This window comes from Cupressus sempervirens, chromosome 8 (genome assembly GCF_028749045.1).
Source record: "Cupressus sempervirens isolate cs-2001-9-10 chromosome 8, ASM2874904v1, whole genome shotgun sequence".
Lineage (NCBI taxonomy): Eukaryota > Viridiplantae > Streptophyta > Pinopsida > Cupressales > Cupressaceae > Cupressus > Cupressus sempervirens.
The window spans coordinates 67,611,178-67,630,036 of NC_143125.1; the positions used below are offsets into that span (position 1 = coordinate 67,611,178).

The window sequence follows — 18,859 nt, forward strand, 5'->3', positions numbered from 1 at the left end:
TTATGTTTTTTTAAAATATTATTTAGCGATATTTATTTCATATAAGTAAAATAATAGTAAAGTGAAAGCTAAAAATAATAAATATGAATATATTGTATAAGCATCTTTATAGAACATAAACCTATTATTCTCAAGTAAGGTTTTCAATTATAGGTTTATATGTCCCACATGTAAGAAATAGAGAGTGGTATTGGTTGATAAGGTCCAATTGCATTACACATCCTTGAAATTTTGAACAATAACACAAAGATATCTAGAGTGTGTATAATATCTTGCCTTTGTTTTGATCTAAAATGATTACTTACTAATGCCTTTGCCTCAATAAATTATTTAGATTGTGAGTTATAATGGAACAACCAATACTATCAAAGTGTCCTCTACATTATTGCATTGATTTGGTAAATAGTTAATCAACAACCCGTGAAACTCTAGACACAACTCTGATACTCTGATTTGTGAGCCCAACCTACTCACTTAACAACTTGTGACATATTTAGATGTTTTGCAGGCTACTATTATAACTTTCTAAATTCACAATGGGTTTGCTTCTATAGTAATAATAGTCTCAGAATGATAGTCTTCTAAGTTTGTGTAGACAACATTACTCCTATACTCATAGTGCTTTATTACTAAGAACAAAACTAGATATTAATATTATTGACTGTGTGGGACTATTGTATGTTAGGAGCTGTAGATGAGTTCTGATTTTACAATTGAATGATAACTCAGTGAATGGGGCCAAATACCAATGTCTAGCTCTTTACATATGTCTGTAGACTTCAATACTCACTAAGGACTAATACATAGTAATATTCTTTAGGAAGAAATGACTTCCTTGACATAGCCATCATTTAAGTCTATGGTTGTGAGACTATGCTCATTTCTAAGTGTCTTTATTGAGTTGAGTTGGATTCACAACTTTCCTTCCAAACTAGTAGTCTTGTAAATAAATAAATACTACACATATCTTACAAGAAGAGATGACACATGCATTACAAGGCCACCTCCTTGCATTAAGAAAAACTTGATCCATTCATCCTTTTCAAATGACACTGGTATTGAATTGTATGCATAGGTTTTGCTAATTGAGGGGAAACAAATTCAAATTTTGAAAGGATCTTATATAGAGTAGTCAAATGGTCTAGAACAATGTACAACTAGGCCACTAGGCTCGAAACCTCTAGAGATTTGTCAAGCATCTAATCCTTGTTGATCCCAACATACAACTATATTCCAAAAGTCTTAAATAATTTTGGTGTATATGTATTGTCTTCAATTCTTAGTCATTTTAGTCATCATTGTTAAAATATAAATTGCTAGACTATGAGATCAATTGGTGAAAAGAATCTGCATATGGTGAAAGAAATTCCATCTTTATGTGTAGTCACTTCATCTAGTCATGTAATAGGCACAAATAGAGTAGATGTTATGAAGTTCATCTCTGCGACAAGATAACCCTAGAACTCGACCCAAAACATAAAGGGAAAACAAGACAAGTTATATATTTAATTATACCACTATTGAATTGAACATTTCTTAGCTCAATTAGAATTTATTTTATTATTTCTACAAAGATCTAATTTTTTTCTTTCAAAGATTGGATTTTTCTCTGCCAAAGATTGGGTGTATATTTCTTTTCTAAACTAATAGTAGTGGAATTTGATGGCATTGATCTTTGCAATGATTGCACCTTTTTTTTTATCTTGGTTAGTTTCATCATTTGATGTAATACAATCTATAAACTAAGAGACTTAATTGGTGAAATTTATAGTTTTGATTTGTTGGGTGCTTCTTTATGAAACAAAAGCATATTATGAGGGGATTTTTTTTTTTTTTTTTCCCTATTAAGTAATTTCAAATGTATCATGAGAAATTTGAGTCACATGAAGTGAGAATACTATTTTGCATTCCATTGTCTTTGCCCAAGGGATTGAAATGATATAACCCTTAGTATGGTCTTCAAGTTTCCTAAATTTTTGATCTTCTCACCTAACTTCATGCCTATCAAAATTTGTACTTTAACCATGGATCCATCATCAACATGAAAACCTAGAAATAAATTATTTTGTAGAGCAAACACATTGTCTCCATATTCATACCTCGAAAAAGACCATAATATTTATGTGATAATCCTATAAGTTATAGATTATGATGTTAGAGTCTCTCACAAAATATTAAAGCTACTCTCCAATATCCCACCTCCCACACCTATCACCTATTGGCTACACACTTGCACCCTGCTCTAGTGCAAGCACTAGTTTCAGAAGCATCTCGAATAATCATCTCCTTTAGTCCTTTTAGTTCTCCCATAAACCTTATATTCTATAGCTTCATACATAAAAAAATGATAATACTCTCCAATCAATACTTTTCAATTTTTAAAACAAGTTACTCCCTTTAGATGGTCACACTTCTCAATCCATTTTATGTTCAATTCCTTCAATTGTTCAATATATTTTAAATTCTTCAATTGTGGACAATTTGCAATCTAGATCCTCTTCAACACTTTCAATCTTTCAATATCTAATATATTTTGCAGCTCTTGCCAATCAATAGTACAGATCTCCTTAAGACAGCTACAACACCCAAAATTAGGAAAATCACTTTTAGGACAACAATGTTTTATGCTGATAAATTCAAGCTGCAACACATCATTGCATAAAACTTGTCTCAAATATATACAACATAGCTACACTAGAAATTTTAGTATTATTAGCCCTTTTAAATTCACTTTAATTACATTATCTAGATGCTAGTTTGCATTTAAATTTGTCTTGAGTTAAAAAAAAGTGTTAATTATAAGTCAAGTCTAAATGTTTTAACATCGTATAAAAAAAAAAAAAATTCTATTAAAGTTTTGTATGATGCCACAACCAACAAGGATTACCATTGCCTTCCATACCTCTACCCAAGTGGTGAAGCATTTTCAAAACAATTCTTGGCTCATATTCATACCAATCAACATGATGTTGTAGTTCAAGGAGGCCTTTCAAAAATCCAACAAAAAAATCTTTGTAGATATGCCAAAACCTAAAAAAGGCTACCAATTAGATCAGATTCATTGGAGCTCCCTTAATCTAATGAAGGTATGACCACTTATATCACATATGTTTCATGCTCACAATTATTCTACCATACCTATATTGATAGACTAGTAGAATCCATGAACCAATAGCTGAAACATTAGTAAACCAAACTGAATTGGAGAGAAACAAGCTCCCACAAATGTGACCATAAGTAAAACAAAAACCTTATAATGTAAATAACAAACACCAATGATCATGCCATAGTCTAGATTCAATGAAACCTAATCAATATCCATAATTTTTTTAGGTGAATATTTTAAGATGACACTTTCAGACCACCTTGCATTATATGAGTTCTAGAAAGAGCTCTATAAATGTAAGAAAGGTGAAAAGTTAGCTTTAGTCTCTTCACTCACCTACAAACGTTCACCAAAAAATTGGCAAATTTTGACATATAGATTAGGAACTATAGGTTCACAAAGTTAGCTTGGGTAGCTACTAAATTGTTTCTCCTCATATTTACAAAAATAGGCATAAAAAGAAGTCTAGATTTTTTTTAGGTGATATTATCCATAGCTAGGAGTGAACCAAATGAATCATCAATAACCCAAAACACCTCATAGTTTCAAAATTCTAGGGTTAACTACTCATAGTTCCAAAATTTTCTTTAACGATTTTTTTTTTCTCAAAAGTGTTTCACCCCATGATTATAATGTTGTGTTTCATAATTTTTGGCTAATTTTAATGACACCTTTTCTTATTTCATCAGTGGTTGGCCATGTTCTACTTTCATAGTCAATTCAAATTTGTTCACTATTTGTTAGATTATTCATTATAATACTTTATTCTATTTATGCACAATAATTTTAACTATCTTAAGAGTAATGGTCCTAATAGACCTTACATTACTAGATAAAGATGATGCGAATCTAAAATCATCAATGCTCAAGTGCTTTCAATTGTTGCATGACTAGAATTCACAGAGCTTACCCTTTCAATAAATCACTAAAACTTTATGTGACTTATTGAACACTTTATAGTTCTATAAATGACTTTCTTCAATCAACATTCTATCAACTTACATTCTTTAAAATATTTTGATTAGTAAAATATGATAATATTTTATTTATGTACTTTGAAAATAACCTATTTAAACAATTCAAATCAAATTATTTTCATATCTGAAAATGTTGTATTAAATAAAAATTAATCAATTTAATTAATAACGCACATAGTAGAATTTATTAATAATAATTTTTTATGATCTCTACAATTAAAATAAATAATTTCTTTTAATAGCTATAATCTTATTTACAACTAAACTTTCAATTAAAACTTAATTACACCACCATGACAATCATGTTCATCATCCTCATCATCATGTTCATCATCCTTAGTGGTCATCATCATCCTCTTGATCATAATAATCATCATCACAACAATCATAGCCATCATAATGGAAATCATCAATGTAAATGTCATAATATTTTTTCTCATTAGATTGCATATATACTTGGTCAGTGATTTCATGATATATGCCATTGCTAAGGCATAGTTGAGTAAATAAGTTTTGTAAAATGTGGAGGGCTTTCCTTTCCTCGTCTTTCTTCACTACAATAAAAAATGCCTTCTCTATACAACAATCTATGTTTGATGTCATCCAGGAGTCATTTTTAGAGCTTTCTTCATTGACAACCAACATGTATATCCACTCTTCACCACAACTGCAGAGTTGTATTTCTTCTAGCCCACTATTCCCGGCAATGAAAATCTCAGTCCCTTTATAAATGTCTTTCTTCATTAAAATACGACCCTCAAGCATAGTGCAAAAGATGAATGTACTGAGTGAATTTTGAGTGTTTATATGAAACGAATGGATCATCTCCTCTACTTCTTGCATACTTAGATAGCTATTCTTTGTTGCACAGAAATAATCCACCATATGCAATATTTTACCAATTTTTGTTGGTTGTATTAATTTTTTCCCAATGACCCACTATCGACAGCCTACTAAGTGCCATTGAGTAGCATACTATTCAACCACAATTTAGTCATCCATCAGCCATCTGCTGAAAGCCATCCAACTGTGGAATTCAACAATAATATTCAATATTTACTACCTAAAGATATGTAATAATTGTATTTTATTTTCTAGAGAATTCTAAGACCTCTATAAATTGAGGCTTATGTAATATATTTCAACAAGGTAGTAAGGAAATGAAATAAGTTTTATTTCTATGTATTTGTTTATCTTTGCCTTCAAATTGGTATTAGAGCATGAAGAGCTAGACCTAGGAAGAAAATAAATATTTGTTGATAAGTATAACCGTTGTAGCAGTGAATATAGCTTCTATTGTTTTCTTTATTGCAAATCAAAAGCTTCTAAAGTTGGAGATTGATTGCTATGAAGATCTAGATAAGAAAAGATGTTAGTTTAATGTTTGAGAGCAGGTATGAGGTGATTTCATGGAGTGAAGTCTAATGAACAAGAAAAATAATTGTTCAAAGGGGAAAATAAGTATTATATTGTTGTTTGTTTAAGCTATATGTCATTGAATTAGACTTGTTTGGTGGATTTTCTTTGTAAAGTAAAGTTTAAAATTGTTAGGTGTAGTTGTAACTATGTGTAATAATATGGCTTCAGGAAGTAGTATAGCTCAACCAAAAATTCCAATATTTTCTGGTAAAAGTTATGAATTTTGGGCTATAAAAATGAAAACATTATTTTGTTCTCAAGGAATATGGGATCTTTTGAAAAGGGTTTTAATGAATCACAAGATGAGTTTGCATTATCACAAGATGAAAAACATAAATTACAATATAACAGGAAAAATGATGCTAAAGCATTGTTTCGAATTCAACAATCTTTAGATGAATCAATTTTCCCTAAGGTTTCTACAGCTAAAAAGTCTAAAATTACATGGGATATTTTAGAAACAACATATCAAGGAACATCAAAAGTTAAGATTTCTAAATTGCAAACTTTAAGGTGTGATTTTGAAAATTTGTGTATAAAGGATTCAGACTCAATTGATCAATTTCTATATCAAATAATGAATATGGTTAATTAGATTAGATCATATGGTGATGATTTGATAGATCAAAAGGTTGTTGAAAAGATACATCATTTTGTGCCTAGAAAATTTGATGCCATTGTTGTTGCCATTGAAGAATCTAAGGATTTGACAATATTCTTTATTGATGAACAAAAATAATAATTCTTCTTTGGAGAATGCTTTTAGATCATAGATATCTTTTGGTAAGGGAAGAAGAAGATCAAACTACAGAGGAAGAGGAAGAGGTAGAAGCATAGATGGACATGGAAGTCCAACTCAAGAAGAAAGAACAAATCAATCCATTCAAAGTTTGTATAGAGGACATCATAAAAGTTCATTCCAACACCCATCATCAAGGTTTGATAAATCTCGAATTTAGTGTCATTATTGTAAGAGATTTGGTCATATTGCAAGTGAATGTAGAAAAAAACAAGAAGGGATTGAAAAGAATGGTGATAGTTACTTAGATGTATCTGATAACAATTCAAGAAGTTTATTTATAACTTGTAATGTTGCTCAAGAAAGTTATAGTGATATATGGTTCCTAGATAGTAGATGTAGTAACCATATGACTAGAAATAAAGATTTGTTTTGTAGCCTAGATTATTCTAAAAAAATTGAAGTAAAGCTAGGAAATGATAGTAAAGTCTCTATAATGGGAAAAGGTGTTATAAATGTCTTGAAAAAAAATGGAGAAAAAAGATATATTCTTGATGTGTATTTTGTGCCTAGATTAAAACACAATCTCATAAGTCTTGGTCAACTAGTACAAAAAGGTTACAAAGTTTCTTTAGATAATGATGTTTGCACAATCTTGGATAGAAATCCTGGTGGTAGGTTAATTGCAAGGGTAAACATGACACAAAATCAAAAGTTCCCCCTCCAGATTCATTGCATTCAAGGAGGAAAAGAAATTAGTTTCAAGGTGGTATTCTCAAATCAGTTGTGGCTATGTCATTTGAGGTATGGTCATCTTCATTTTGATGCTTTGAGCTTGTTACAAAAGAAAAATATGGTGAAAGGATTGCCTCAAATAGTGAACCACCAAGTTCATGTGAAATTTGAATATTGGAAAAACAACATAGAGAAAGCTTCCTAGTAGGAGGTTCATATAGAGCAAGAGCACCGTTGGAAATAGTTTACACTGATATATGTGGACCTATGAAAACTCCATCTTTAGGAGGAAGTATATATTTCCTAACATTTATTGATGATTTTAGCAAAAAGACTTAGATATACTTTCTCAAACAAAAGAGTGGAGCTTTTTAAAAATTCAAGAAATTTAAAACTTTGGTTGAAAAACAAAGTGGTCTCTACATCAAGATATTATGATCTAATAGAGGTGGTGAATTCAGTTCTAACAAGATTCTACAATTTTGTAGATTTCATGGAATTAAGAAGCAATTTACCATAAGCTACACACCACAACAAAATGGTGTAGCAAAGAGGAAGAATAGAACCATAAGGGAAATGGCAAGAAGTATGTTGAAGGGAAAAAATCTATCCAATGAGTTTTGGGTAGGAGCAGTAGCATGTGTTGTATACACCTTGAACATGAGTCATACAACGAGTGTTAAGAATACAATTCCACAAGAAGCATGGAATGGTAAGAAACATAATGTATCTTATTTTAGAGTTTTAGGATGTGTTTCTTATTCATTACTGTCATCTGAATTGAGAAGGAAACTAGATGATAAAAGTGAAAAATGTATCTTTATTGGTTCTAGTGAAGAATCAAAGGCTTATAGATTATATAACCCTGTTTCAAAGAAATTGATCATTACCAAGGATGATAAATTTGAAGAAGAAGATTCATGGCATATAAATGATGACAAATAAGTCAAAAGAGGATCATTGATATTACAAAGTGATGATGAGTTGAAGGAACAAGGGACTCAATCACCACCTAATACTCCACCAAGAAACTTTGGGCAGGGAGCGTCACCTTCAGGTTCAAATGTATGTGATAAATCAGATTCTACATTCTCAAGACCAAGTGACAAAGGTAAGAAGACACAAAGCTTAAATGAGATATATGAAAAAGAAGAAGAGAATGTAGACATTTACTCAAATTTTGCTTTATTTTCTTGTGATCCATTGTATTTTGATGAAAGAGTTAAATAAGATAAATGGATTAAGGTAATGAATGAAGAAATTGACTCTATTGAAAGAAATAAAACATAGGAATTAATGAATTTACCTAAAGAAAAAGAATGTATAGGAGTCAAATGGGTTTACCAAACTAAATTTGATGCAAAAGGTGAAATTGTTAAGCATAAGGCAAGACTAGTTGCTCAAGGTTTTTCACAACAATATGGAGTTGATTATAATGAAACATTTGTTCTAGTTTCTAGACATGACACAATTCGAACTATTTTAGCTTTTTTGAATGGTTTTTTTGATGAAGAGGTATATGTTAAGTAACCACCTGGTTATGAGGCTGTGGGTATGAAAATAAGGTATATAAACTAAACAAGGCACTTTATGGTTTGAAACAAGCTCCTAGGACTTGGTATAAGCAGATTGATTCATACATGATAAGTAATCATTCAATAGAAGTAAAAATGAGCCCACATTGTATTCCAAGACTAGTAAGGAAGGTCATATTTTGATTGTATGTTTGTATGTTGACGACTTGATATTCACTAGAAATCTATCAATACACATGTTCAAGTCAAAAATGATGAAAGAATTTGAACTGACAGATTTGGGGTTGATGAGATATTTCTTAGGTATTGAAGTTATTCAATGTGATAAAGGTGTCTTCATTTGTCAATCCAAGTATATAAAGGATGTTTTGAAGAGATTTAAAATGATGAATTGCAATCTAGCATCAACTCTAGTTGCAATAGGAACAAAACTTAGCAAGGAGGAGAAGGGCTCAAATGTTGATCCAACTATGTTTAAAAGACTTGTTGGAAGTTTAATGTATATGACAACTACAAGGCTAGACATCATGTATAGTGTCAGTTTGGTCTCAAGGTTCATGAAGTCACTAAAAAATTCTCATTGGAAAGTTGGAAAAAGGATATTGAGATATATTGCAGGAACAATAGGATATGAAATCCTACATTCCAAAAGTAACAATTTTTGTTTGATTGGTTATATTGACAGTTATTTTGTATTTAACATTGATAACAAGAAGAGCACTTTCAGATATATCTTTTACCTTGGACCAGGAGTCCTATCATGGTCATCAAAGAAGCAACCTATAGTGACGATCTCATTAGTTGAAGTAGAATATGTAGCTGCCACTTCTACAACATGTTAAGTAGTATGGATGCGTCGAATTTTGTTCAATCATCACCATCACTAGGAGGAATCAACACCAATTCTTTGCGATAACAAATCAGCAATAACATTATCTAAGAATCATGTATTTAATAAGAGGAGCAAACATATTGAAACAAGGTACCACTTCATCATAGAATTGGTCAACAATGGAGAAATCTACCTTGAGTTCTACAAATTTTAAGATCAATAGGTGGATATTTTCACTAAGGCATTACAAAGAGTAACTATGAATAATTGCAAGAGAAAATGGGAATTATTGATGTAAAATTTCTTAATGGTAGAAATTAAGGGGGAGTGTTGGCAATATTAATTTCTACCCAATGACCCACTGTTGGCAGCCCACTAAGCATCGTTGAGTAGCAGACAATTCGGCTGCAATTTAGCCATCCATCAACTATCCACCCAAAGCCATCCAACTGTGCCATTCAATAATAATATTCAATATTTACTACTTAAAGAAATGTAAAAATTGTATTTTCTTTTCTAGAATGTTCTAAGACCTCTATAAATAGAAGCTTACATAATGTATTTCAGCAAAGTAGTAAGGTAATGGAATAAGTTTTATTTCTGTATATTTGTTTATCTTTGCCTTCAATTTTATCTACATTTCAAAAGAACATGGACGATGAGTCTACATCTGACTTGGCCGGTCTTCTCCCCAGAATTGTAAGCTTTGATGACAATCTCTAAAATACTTTCACTAAATTATTTTCAGCAGTACATTGATAGCGAAACACTTTATAAAGATGCAAACATTCCTGAAGAGATAAGAAATGACAGAAGAACAACTAAAATTTATTGAAATAATGGAAAAGTTAATGAGAAAATACACATATCTAGTTTTATAACTGCAACTTTACAATGCAAGTTATTGAAGGAGCATCTGAAACAATCATCTCCTTCAGTCCTCCTAATTTTTCTATACCCGTTATATTTTGCAGCTTCAGACATTCAACAATGATAAAGCTCTTCAGGCATATTAAAGATTCAATGCCTCGTATGCTTTGCAGTGTGAAACAATTCCCGATAAAGATTCTCTTTAAGCCTTTTAATTCTTTCAAACAAATTCCACCCTTTAGCTCATAACACTGCTCAGTCCAGATTTCGTTCAATCCCTTCAATTGTTAATAGCTTTTATATTCTTCAACTCTGGACAATCTGAAATTGATATCCTCTTCAACCTTCAATCTTTCAATAGCTTATATATCCTTTATCTCCCACCAATTGTTAATATGGATCCTCTTGAGACACCTGAAACATCCAAAATTAGGCAACTTACTCATAGCACGGTAGCCTTTCATGCTGACCATTTCAAGCTGCACCAAATCACTACATAATTCTTTCCTTAACTCTTCACAATCAAGCAACACCAGACATTCCAGTGTGGTCATCCCTGTTAAATATACTGTAATTAAACCAACCATAGAATATAGCTTAAGAGATTTAAGGACGGGACAAAACTGTCCACTTATTAAAAACTTCCTTCTAAATAATCCAATAGATAGAGTTGTGGCTTCAAGGCATCTCATAGGGAATAGATCATCATCAATTGTCTTTCCCCTATTACTCAATGTGAATTCCCCTTCTAAAAACTTCAATGTTAAAGTTTTCAGATTGGTCAGTTTTCTTAGAGATCTTATCAAGCAATTCCAATCTAAATTTTGACTTTTATCTGGTAAATTCACGTACAGAGCTTCAAGATGTCTTAGCATTCTGATCGAGCTCACCAAATTGTTTAGAATATTGTGAAGCATATATAGCTCTTTCAGCTTGAGTGGAACTTGAAATTTACAATCACTACTTTGCTTCAAACTATTACTTTTGAATGGTAAAAAGTCGTAGAAGAACAAACTTTTAACGAATTCTACTTGAAGGAGAATGTAGATGGTCGTCCCTTTGCCACAATCTTGCAGGTGACACATGATCAAGTCTTAAAGACTACAAATTTTCTAGACAAATCCACTGAGGAATATCCATATCACCGCTACAATAGGAACTTTAAATATGGAGCCATTGTAAATCAGTGGATGTGTTTGAAATCTCCAGAACAATCATTAAAATATCAGAGATTCTTTCCTTCAGTTACCATAATATTGCTTTGCATTTCAGTATACATTTAAGTTTCTATGGAGTTAGAATAAATCAAATGTAAATGTTTTAACATCTTATAGAAAATAAATCATTTTGATAAGCATGAAATTAAGGGCACTGAAACACATACACAATTTGTAGAATGCCACATCCAACAAGGATTGGCATTGTCTTCCATATCTCTGCCCAGGTCACGAAGGTGGTCATGCATTCTCAAAACAAATCTCGGCTCATCATCATCATCATAAGGATTAAAAAATTGTTGCAGTTCAAGGAGGCACTTGTCCTGGAGGGTCTAAATTACATGTTCAGCTCTCCGCTTCGAAGCCTTCCATATGCTCATGGCCTCACTCACCTCTTCTACTATGAAAAAACACGTTATGTCCATTGAGATATGTTTCTGATCCTCTTAACAATAAATAAATACCTATTCTGTTCGCTGGGTAGACACTTCCCGAGCATCGCAACTAATTGTAAGCATTTCTTTGATGTGGCAGAAGTCTGAAGTTTCAACATAGAAAAATAGAGGAATAATTTTGGCTTTGGTTTGAAGCATTAAAGCAAGCTCGGCTAAGCACCAAGGAGACTTTGCATATCTTCGTGAGAAGATGGCAATGTGCACCATGGTAGAGAAAAAGGTATTCTTTATGGCAGAAGAAATTGAGTCTCCCAGTTGACTTTCTTCACAATCAAGATACACCTTTATCCCAGCTTTCTTGAGATAATTGTACATCTGCAGAGCGAGATTCACTTTGCTGTCTGGGCCTCGATCGTTGATGAAAACATCAAAGTGTTTAACAGCCAAGAAGGACTTCATCTTTTTGTTGGGAGGTTCAAGAACCACAAATGGATCCATTGCCCGGTCTTCTCAACCAGATGGGAAAGTGGAGGCCATTAATAGTAAAATAAATTGATGCTAAGGTGAAAAAGAAAACAAATCTAGAATGCATATGGAAAACCCTCTAATTAAAAAAAATTGATGCTAAGGTGAAATAGCTGATAAACAAAGAGGTCTCAATCATGGGGCTATTTCCACATTGCTGCCTAGCAAAGAGCACGAGAGAGATCAAAAGTGAAGTAGGTTGTACAATTCTAGGTCACTTAAGTCATAAAGTGGGTATCCAGTTTGTTCAGCCTTGGTGGACTGACTGGAAGTGGTACCCTGCCACTCCCTTCACCAGCTACAAGCCAAGTTTGGGATATTGATGGCTTTCTCCCCATGTGCAAATGGTGGATACCCTCAATTAGAGATGAAATTTGCAATCTTCCCTTTCTTAGAGGAGAAAGCGCTTTGACACTATTTGAAGTAACATTACAGAACCCAAGATTCTTCATTTTTCTTGGTGCCTAGCTTTTCAAGGTCTTCCCCTTGGGCCTCAGCTTGAGCATATTGGTGTTCTAGATCCTCAATGTCTATTTTGTGGCCAACCAAAGTGTTTCTTGCATATTTTCTAGTTCTGTAGATCTGCTCACAATTATTTCCATTAGATTTATGATTTTTTAAGCCGTTTCGGCTTGAACCCTTTTCTTGGCATATGGTTATTTTGGGTGATTCCCCTAGGATCCCTAGAAACTTTACCTAGATCTGGCATACTTTTAGGATGGATATTTTGTTCACCTTGTGGAAAGATAGAAATGTTATTATTTTCAATCATAGTTTTCTTGATATAAATATTGCTATGTACACTAAAGTGTGCATTTGTAATAATGTAATGATGTAGATCCAAGTGCAAGCCAACAAGGTGGCTCTGAAGGTGGCCCACCTTCAAGATTTTCTCAATCAATGGGGCAATACCCCTTCTACAGTTGCTAGTGTACCTTTAGATGCCTCAATTGATACCACACTACCTAGAGGCCGTTGCTAGGGGCTCAGTTCTTTGGGCCACCATTCGCACATGCTACATTTGCAAGCTTCCTTTCATTGCTCTCCCAGTGCTGGCAATGGTGGTTGGTCTCACCACTCGATTTCCCTACCCCATGGTGGCACTAATTGGTCCTCACACCTGGTGGCTCCTCCTCTCAACCCTTGGTGTGTGGTTTCTAGAAAGGGGCCCTTTCACCTAGAATTGACCATCTCACCTCTACAGCCTGATACCAAGGATGTTGACAAGGCCTCTAAAGATGATACTAATGGTTGGACTATTCCTAGCTTCCTGCTAATCCCAGAGATGATTGGGGATTTCATGATCAAGATGAACCATCCTCCTAAACTAGCATTGCTTCGGCCATGTCAACACTCGCAGGGTGATCTTGTACCCCTCGACCTTTTTTTGTGAATTGTAATCTTAGTATATTATTTATTAATAGAAAATACTGTTCAAAAAAAAAAAAAAAAAAAGAAGAAGAAGAAATTAATGTGTCTGGCTACAATAGCTAAGCTTTCTCACAATAAAGAATATCCCTATTTTGGAAGTTTTTCTAAGAGTACTTTCTACATAATGTGGTTGTCTTTTATACAAAATATTTTTTATAATAAAAATAATATTATTAGCATATGATCTCTATGGTATGTGTTGAAGTTGATAAACGATCAACCCCACAGCTCCCAAGAATCACCTGCATGCAAACACCTATTCTAGAAGAGAGAAGCATTATGCTATGGAGGCTTGAATAGCCAGATCCATAGATGAGACATTTTTGATGAGCAAAAAATGAATTTCTATAAAAAAAAGAATTATCTCAAGTTAATGTTTACAATGAGAGATCATCCTTATAGAGGAGATCAAAACCCAAAAAGGTAACATAAAACACTTTAGGGTATTTAATAATTACAAAAGAACTATTAAATACAAGAAGAGTATTTAATCTAGGTATTTAATAATTACAAGATAACTATTAAATATAGGAAGACTATTTAATCTAGGTATTTAATAATTACAAGATAATTATTGAATACAAGAAGAGTATTTATTCTAGGTATTTAATAATTACAAGATAATTATTAAATATAGGAAGAGAATTTAATCTACATTGTATCATTATAATTAATAAAAGATATTAATTATTAGATACCTATAGTTTTGCTTGAATGAACTAGAGTTAATTAGAAAACATCTAATTACTCTAACACCCCCCCTTAAGATAAACTTAGGGAGTAGCTAAAATTCTAAAAATTACTATTGAAAGAAGATTTGGGTCCCAAATGAGGTACCCAATCACAACCAAATCTCTAAGACATGGAGAAATAAAAAAAAATGCATGGGAGAAACCCTACTCCAAAAAGAGATATTTGAAAACCTAGTAAAAGACTGAAGAAGCCTCCAACTAGAGGAATGTTTGAGAAGATAGGAACAAAGAGTGATCATGAAAAAAACCACTGAAGCATGAAAAAGCTACAAACTCTGTCAAAAGTAACTGCTGATCTAAATAACCTCCAATGAAATAAAAGGTTGCAACCAAAGTAAAGACAAAAAGAAGAGTGTCTATATGGTAAATGATCCATCCCACCAAAATGCATAGGTATCTAGCCACTGCAATTTCCTAGTACATAGGATCAAATATTGAATACATAGCTCACTCCATCAAACAAAAGAAGTATTACAAACAACAGAAGAATCCCCCCAATCCAGACAGGGTGAGGTGACAGGCAACTGAGAACACTAGTTCATTTGCACTTGTTTTTCTACCAAAATTTTTACCAAAGGTATGATTTCTTTTATTTTTTGGTTTCCATCCCCGTATTGGTGAAAAATGTCCTAAGTTTTCACCAAGTTGGTAAAAAATTTGAACAACTCAAGTCATAACCTTAATATGTTAAAAGTATATTGGTCAAAAAGTATGTTAAAATTTATATATTCGCATGGGCTTATAGTCATATCATTAAACTTTTATGTTCTTTCATTCCCACGTAGCCATGGAAAAATCTATTGGTTACTCATAAGGTCAACCACAAATACTAAGAAAAATAAAATACACAACAAAAGGCAATAATTTTTTGTGTCCTATTGTCATCTATAACATATTTTTGAATCATAGAAAAAAAGGGTTTTGCATATACTTGTTTGATGGGAACTACATCCTAAAGTTTTTGGAGTTCAAAAAAGGACTCCAATTTTATTTTTCTTAAATAAATGTATTCTTACTGAAAAAAATTAAAAAAATTAAATGCATAAAATTCATCCAATTTCACGCATTTCATCAGTTAACATTATCATCAAATTATAAATAGAAATATGATTGTATGTCATTAAAGTTGAATAGTTCAAGTTCTAGGATCCTTTTTCTTTATAGAAGGCGACACAAGTTTGTACTTTTACTCATAAGTGGCTACTTTTTGTTTTTGGAATTCAAATAAACTTGAACTTCAAAGAGATATTTGAAGGCCATATAGTCAAACTTAGAGTGTTGCAAAGAATAAGAATTATGCTACTCAAAATCTAGTTTCTAAAGTATCAAGTGTTTTTAAAAATGGATAAGATTAAGAGGTGGAAAAACCTCTTTCTCACAAAAAACTATTCTTGATGTTTTAAGGGAAAAAATAACATAGTTGTTTCTATGCACTTCAGAAAATATGTACTTGGATTTAATATTTTGAAAAGCCCTTTGGTAGGATGATAGTTAAGTGTGATTTATAGAATTTTTGTATGCTTTTATAATTTTTCATTAAGTTTTTTTGTTTTTCTTTTTATGATCATTTTTCAAATTGATATTATGTTGAAACTTTGGTATCAAATCTGCATTAAACATAATTTATATCAAAATAAATAAAATTCTTAGCTTTATTTTTTAAAAATTGTTTAGAATCTAGTGTAGAATAGTAATATGTAATTTGGTTTAAATTTGATCAAGTATAACATAACTTATTAAAAAAAAATTAGACATATATCTTTGAGGACTGTCAAGACACTAGTAAATAAAATTAAAGTTTTCTTTGCTAATGTTGTCCAAAAATAGAAAAACTTGTATATGGTAAAAAAGATGAGATGTGTGAGATTATGATTACAATTTTAGAGATGCTCACTTGATCATTTGTAAACATGGTGATGAAGTCAAGAAACCATGTTGAAAGATAATAAAAATGTGTAAAGAGACAAAAATGGAGGGAAAATGGGCTTACAAATTCTTAGGATCATTTTCAAACCCTCTTAGTAAGCCAAAACCCGTACAAATTTGAATGTGCAAAATAACCCCTAACAACACATCAAATTATAGTATGTTAAAATACAATAATAAAACATAAAATACATTTATCTGGGTAAGAGTGGATCAATATAAAAGTACTTTATTTGTGTTCATAATAGATAAACATTTACACAAATAAATTTCATTTTTCAAGATATTTAATAACTTTTTCAAATTTTAAAATAACAAATAATAAAATGAAAAAAAATAAAAAAATAATTAAAATAGAATAAAATTTTATATATATATATATATATATATATATATATTGAAACATTAAAATTAAATAGTTTAATTGCAAAACTATCTTGTTTGTAATTACAATTTACTAATTACAATATTACTTATAATTATTAAATATATCCTAATTAATAATAATCAAATGATATACATAGAATTTTAAGTATAATTTAGTTTATATTTCATAAATATTAATAATGATTCCATATAATCTCTACAATTAAAAACAAATATTTTCAATTTTTAATATCTAGTCTTATTTAGAAGAAAATTTCAATTATAACTAACTTACATCATCATCATCATCACCATCATCACTACAATCACAATCATCATACTCATGCAAATCATCAATGTCAATGACATCCTCACAGTCAGCATAACACCCACTATGGGCTTCGTCAAAATTTCCATCATAGCCGCCATTGCTAATGCATAGTTGAGTAAATAAACTTTTAATTATGTCGAGGGCTTTCCTTTCCTCACTTTCCTTCACTCGCATGAAAAATAGCTTCTCCATATAACAATTAGTATGCATCCAAGAGTCATATTTTAAAAGCCTTTCTTCATTTACAGTGCAAATGTATACCCAATTTGCATGATAACTGCAAAGTTCTATTTCTTTCAGCCAAAAATCCTCATCAAATATAATCTTAGTCCCATTACAAATGTCTCTCTTCATTAAAATGGGTCCCCAAAGGATAGCACAAAAGATGAACATACTGAAGGAATGTTGGGTTTTTACATGAAACGAATGGATAATCTCCTCTGCTTCTTCCGTACTTAGATCTATTTCACACAAATAATCCAGCATTAACAATGTGCTATAAATTTTATCTGCATTTAAGAATAGAATGGGTAATGAGTCTTCATCTTCATCTTCTCTAGCCGGTCTCCCCACTAGAATTGTAATCTTCCACGGCAATCTTTGAAATACTAAAATATTTTTAGTATTATTCAGACAGACTTTATACATATGCAACGGTTTCAAAAATTACAAGATATGGCAAAAAGAGAAACTAAACTAAATGAAATTAATGGACAAGTTAATGAGAAAATATACATATCTATTTTAAAACCTACAACTTTTTAGAGGAACTTATTGAAGGAGCATCAAAAAGAATCATCTCCTTCAGTCCTTTCAATTGTTCTATACTGTTGGGTGTATATGTGAAGCCCAATCTTTCTTTTATTATGCACATTTTATTATTATTTCCCTCCAAATTTTTTATCTCTTCATTTCCTTTGAGACACTATAAATATTTATTGGAGGTTCATTATATTGCATTGTATTCGAAGAGTTGAAGCTATAGATGTGATGTAAAGTTCAAACATTTACAATAATAGAGATCTTCCCTGTGTGGGTGTAGCCACAATTTGTAATGAACCACAATAAAATCATGTGTTTACATTTTCTATTTCTTTTTTCTATTATATTCTTTCCAGTGTGCACTTTTAGCGAACTTTACAATTGGTATCAGCGTGTGGCATAGATGCTAGAAATGATTTTGATGTTTGAAAATCCAGGGTCATGGAAGATTTGTGAGTGTAGAAATTCTTAGGACATAATATTAGTTTGTGCAAAGTTCAGATGCATTTGTTGCTAGTCAAGCAAGACTTGGTGGTAGCAATTGATGGAAAAGTAAAGAAATTGGCTGCAATGAAGGATGAAGAGTGGGATAAAACTGATGAGAAAGCAAAGGCAACAATATTTCTTTCTCTATCAAAAAATGTTTTATTCAATGTTCACAATGAATCTTCGACCAAGGAAGTTTAGGATAAACTTCAAATTATGTACAAAATGACATTAGCAGCAAATAAAATATTTATTATGAAGAAGCACTACAAGCTAAAAATGAGGGATGGGACTGCAATGTCAAATCACATAAATGACTTGAACATTTTTCTATGTCAAACAACCTCGGTTGGCACGACACAAGATGATGAATCTAAAGCTATAATCTTGTTATGTTCATTAGCTAATAGCTAAGATCTTGTTGTTACAATAGTTATTACTTATAACTCCTCAAA

General features: G+C 31.6%; 2 protein-coding genes and 1 pseudogene across 2 annotated transcripts in view; all 3 read right to left on the reverse strand.

Annotated features, from left to right (window-relative positions):
* Positions 1 to 10,218: 10,218 nt before the first annotated feature.
* LOC149541647 (uncharacterized) lies at positions 10,219 to 11,353 on the reverse strand (annotated as a pseudogene).
* Positions 11,354 to 11,894: 541 nt separating this feature from the next.
* LOC149541648 (putative 2' cyclic ADP-D-ribose synthase BdTIR) lies at positions 11,895 to 12,323 on the reverse strand. The gene has a single exon (XM_089795637.1). It carries the CDS (start codon positions 12,321 to 12,323, stop codon positions 11,895 to 11,897), a length of 429 nt encoding a protein of 142 aa, XP_089651763.1.
* A 4,788-nt stretch (positions 12,324 to 17,111) lies between these two features.
* LOC149541649 (uncharacterized) overlaps positions 17,112 to 18,859 on the reverse strand; it is a 33,063-nt gene continuing 31,315 nt past the window's right edge. Inside the window, exon 3 of the mRNA XM_089795638.1 lies at positions 17,112 to 17,754. Coding sequence (XP_089651764.1) covers positions 17,112 to 17,754 — 643 coding nt within the window. The remainder of the gene's footprint in view (positions 17,755 to 18,859) is intronic.